General features: G+C 53.7%; 1 protein-coding gene across 1 annotated transcript in view; it reads right to left on the bottom strand.

Moving 5' to 3' along the window:
• scn4aa (sodium channel, voltage-gated, type IV, alpha, a) overlaps positions 1–2,340 on the bottom strand; it is a 12,147-nt gene extending 9,807 nt beyond the window's left edge. The window contains 9 exon segments of the mRNA XM_076040495.1: positions 273–402; positions 482–652; positions 733–930; positions 1,028–1,169; positions 1,261–1,324; positions 1,407–1,673; positions 1,770–1,861; positions 1,974–2,102; positions 2,198–2,340. Coding sequence (XP_075896610.1) covers positions 273–402; positions 482–652; positions 733–930; positions 1,028–1,169; positions 1,261–1,324; positions 1,407–1,673; positions 1,770–1,861; positions 1,974–2,102; positions 2,198–2,277 — 1,273 coding nt within the window. The 5' untranslated portion in view covers positions 2,278–2,340.
• Positions 2,341–2,500: the final 160 nt, after the last annotated feature.

A 2,500-nucleotide genomic window follows, 5' to 3' on the forward strand; every position in this document is an offset into this window, starting at 1 on the left:
GACGATGACGAGCTCCAGACCGGCCTCGGGTTTAGAGTCACGGGTAAATGAGTGTGTGATGTTCACGGCTTCTTGACAATTTAATTGATTTATTTCAAATTAGAGCGCCTGCCACCCCCATCCTCCCCCCTCTGGAACTGAGCCTCGCCAGGACTGACTGGGGTCTCGGTGCTGAAACCAGGGTCATCTGCTGCTAAAGCTGCTGATTATCCGGGGGGGTTCTGTCTAATTATCCCCTGCATTATCAGCGTCTCTCTGCACTGCTCACGTACCTTCCATGGCAGCTGCAGTGAGCACAGAGGTAGCGCTGGCAGATCTCTGCGTCAGCCCCGATTGGTCCAGATGCAGCATGCTGTGCACAGAGCCCACCATCTTCTCGCCGGCTTCCTCCTCCGTGGGAGCCTGCAAGACAACAAACTGTCAGCGATCATAGCGGCGAGCACCACAGAGGTCTGGACACCTGGACACACGGATCGTATACCTTCACCATGGTGGGCGACCTGACGATCAGGCAAGGGATCGGTCTCCCGTTGCAGTCCTTGACTTCCTGGTCAGGCGCGGCACTCTGCTCATCTGCCCCGAGCTCGGAGGAGGTGAGACAGCTCGGTGACTTCCTGCTGCTGAGACTGGCCTGGCTGGCCAAGACTTGTGCCTGGCACAAACAGTAAAGACACGGAGAAAGACGTGAGCAGGTGTGCCGAGGCCAAGCGAGCCACCGGCTGAGGAGGATACCTGTTCCTGGCTCTTGAGTTGCTCCAGAAGTCGCTGGAACTCCTCCTCTTTTTCTATGGCCTCTCGCTGAGACGCCTGATTCTGCTCATCGTAAGCCATGGCCACCACGGCCAGGATGAGGTTGATGAGGTAAAAGGAACCCAAGAAGATAATCACCACAAAGAACAGCATGTAGGTCTTACCCGCCGCCCGCAGGATCTGTGTTGGGATCAGAAAAGAAACTACGAGAACTTGCACATCAAAAACAACTTTAACTTCCAGGGGACGTCTGGCAAAGAATGGAAATAAAGCCAACCAGCTGGAAAAGGTTCTCCCAGTAGTCCTGGGTCATGAGTCTGAAGAGAGCCAAGAAAGACCAGCCAAAGGAGTCAAAACTGGTGTAGCCGTAGTTGGGGTTCCTGCCGGCCTTCATGCAGGTGAATCCTTCTGGGCACTTTCTACCGAGACACAGTCAGAGTGTCACTGCTCGCACAAACCACCGGGAGCATCGGCACGGTCGCACAGCATGCAGGCTGAAGGCTAACGTACCCAGCATCGGAGCTGTTTCCACAGAGGAGAGCGTCTGCACTGCCCTCCAGGTAATAGTGGTTCTCTGTTTGCACACAGACAATGTGACTCACAACCACATGGACCCAACTCACACACTGCAACGTGCCCACGCGTGTCCCACCCACCTGTGTTTGCGATATACTCAGTGAAATCAAAGGTGCTGTTGGCACCTAGCGTGGAGTTGAAGAACACGGTGTCATTAAAGGAGGTGGAGTTAAAAAGTCCTGTGCCGTTTGTTTCGACGGGCCATCGCACACATTTCTGACGCAGGTTTCCCATGAACAACTGCAGGCCGACGAGGGCAAAAACAGAGAGAGCGAAGACGGTCAGAACCATGACGTCTACCATCTTCTTCACCGACTGGATCAACGCACCCACGATGGTTTTCAAACCTTGGCAGAAGAGCAAAAACAGGTCATGTTGAAGCCACGCTAACATTTAGACGTATGAATGGAGTCACTGAAAAGACGGAAGATTTGGCAGGATACCTGGAATCACGGTAATGGTTTTGAGTGCTCGCAGCACACGGAATGTCCTGAGGGCCGACACATTGCCAAGGTCGACAAACTCAGTGACATATCTGAGGGAAAGAATCAGAATCATCAGCAGGAGAACTGCACAGTCGGAGGTTGGTGGACCGGGTCCGGGTCGTTCATCTGAGACGTGAAACTGCTTGAGACGGAGCGACTCACGCCATGCTGATCACCATGAAGTCCAGCCAGTTCCATGGATCTCGAAGGAATGTAAAGGATCCGAGGCAGAAACCCCTGGACAAGACCTTGACCATGGCCTCAAAGGTGTAGATGCCGGTGAAAACGTACCTGGGAGGGTGGGAGTTGGGGGGGAGTGGGGTTGGACCGGTTAAAGGCTGCGCTGGCCGCAGACCCCGAGCGTGTTGCAGGTGGCGTGGACTCACTCCACTGTCTTGCTCCACGCCGGGGGGTTGCTCATCGTCATGAATACGCAGTTGGCCAGAATTGTAATCATGATGAACATGTTGAATAATTTGATCCAACATTAAGGAAGAAACACGAGCAGAGTAGCTTTCAGACTGTGGGCTCTGCTAGCAGCGGGTTGAAGGATATGAATGTATGAGAATTCGAACGGCGGCTCTCCGCAGACGACTGAAGGAGCTCAGGGTGTAGCAGGCTGGCTCGGCGTTGAACCTGAAGATCTTCTTTCCGTTGGTGATCACGATGAACGTCTGGAAAGAAGACAA

This window comes from Nelusetta ayraudi, unplaced genomic scaffold (assembly GCF_046127955.1).
Source record: "Nelusetta ayraudi isolate G7.1 ecotype Tasmania unplaced genomic scaffold, CSIRO-AGI_Nayr_v1 ptg000061l, whole genome shotgun sequence".
Taxonomy (NCBI): Eukaryota; Metazoa; Chordata; class Actinopteri; order Tetraodontiformes; family Monacanthidae; genus Nelusetta; species Nelusetta ayraudi.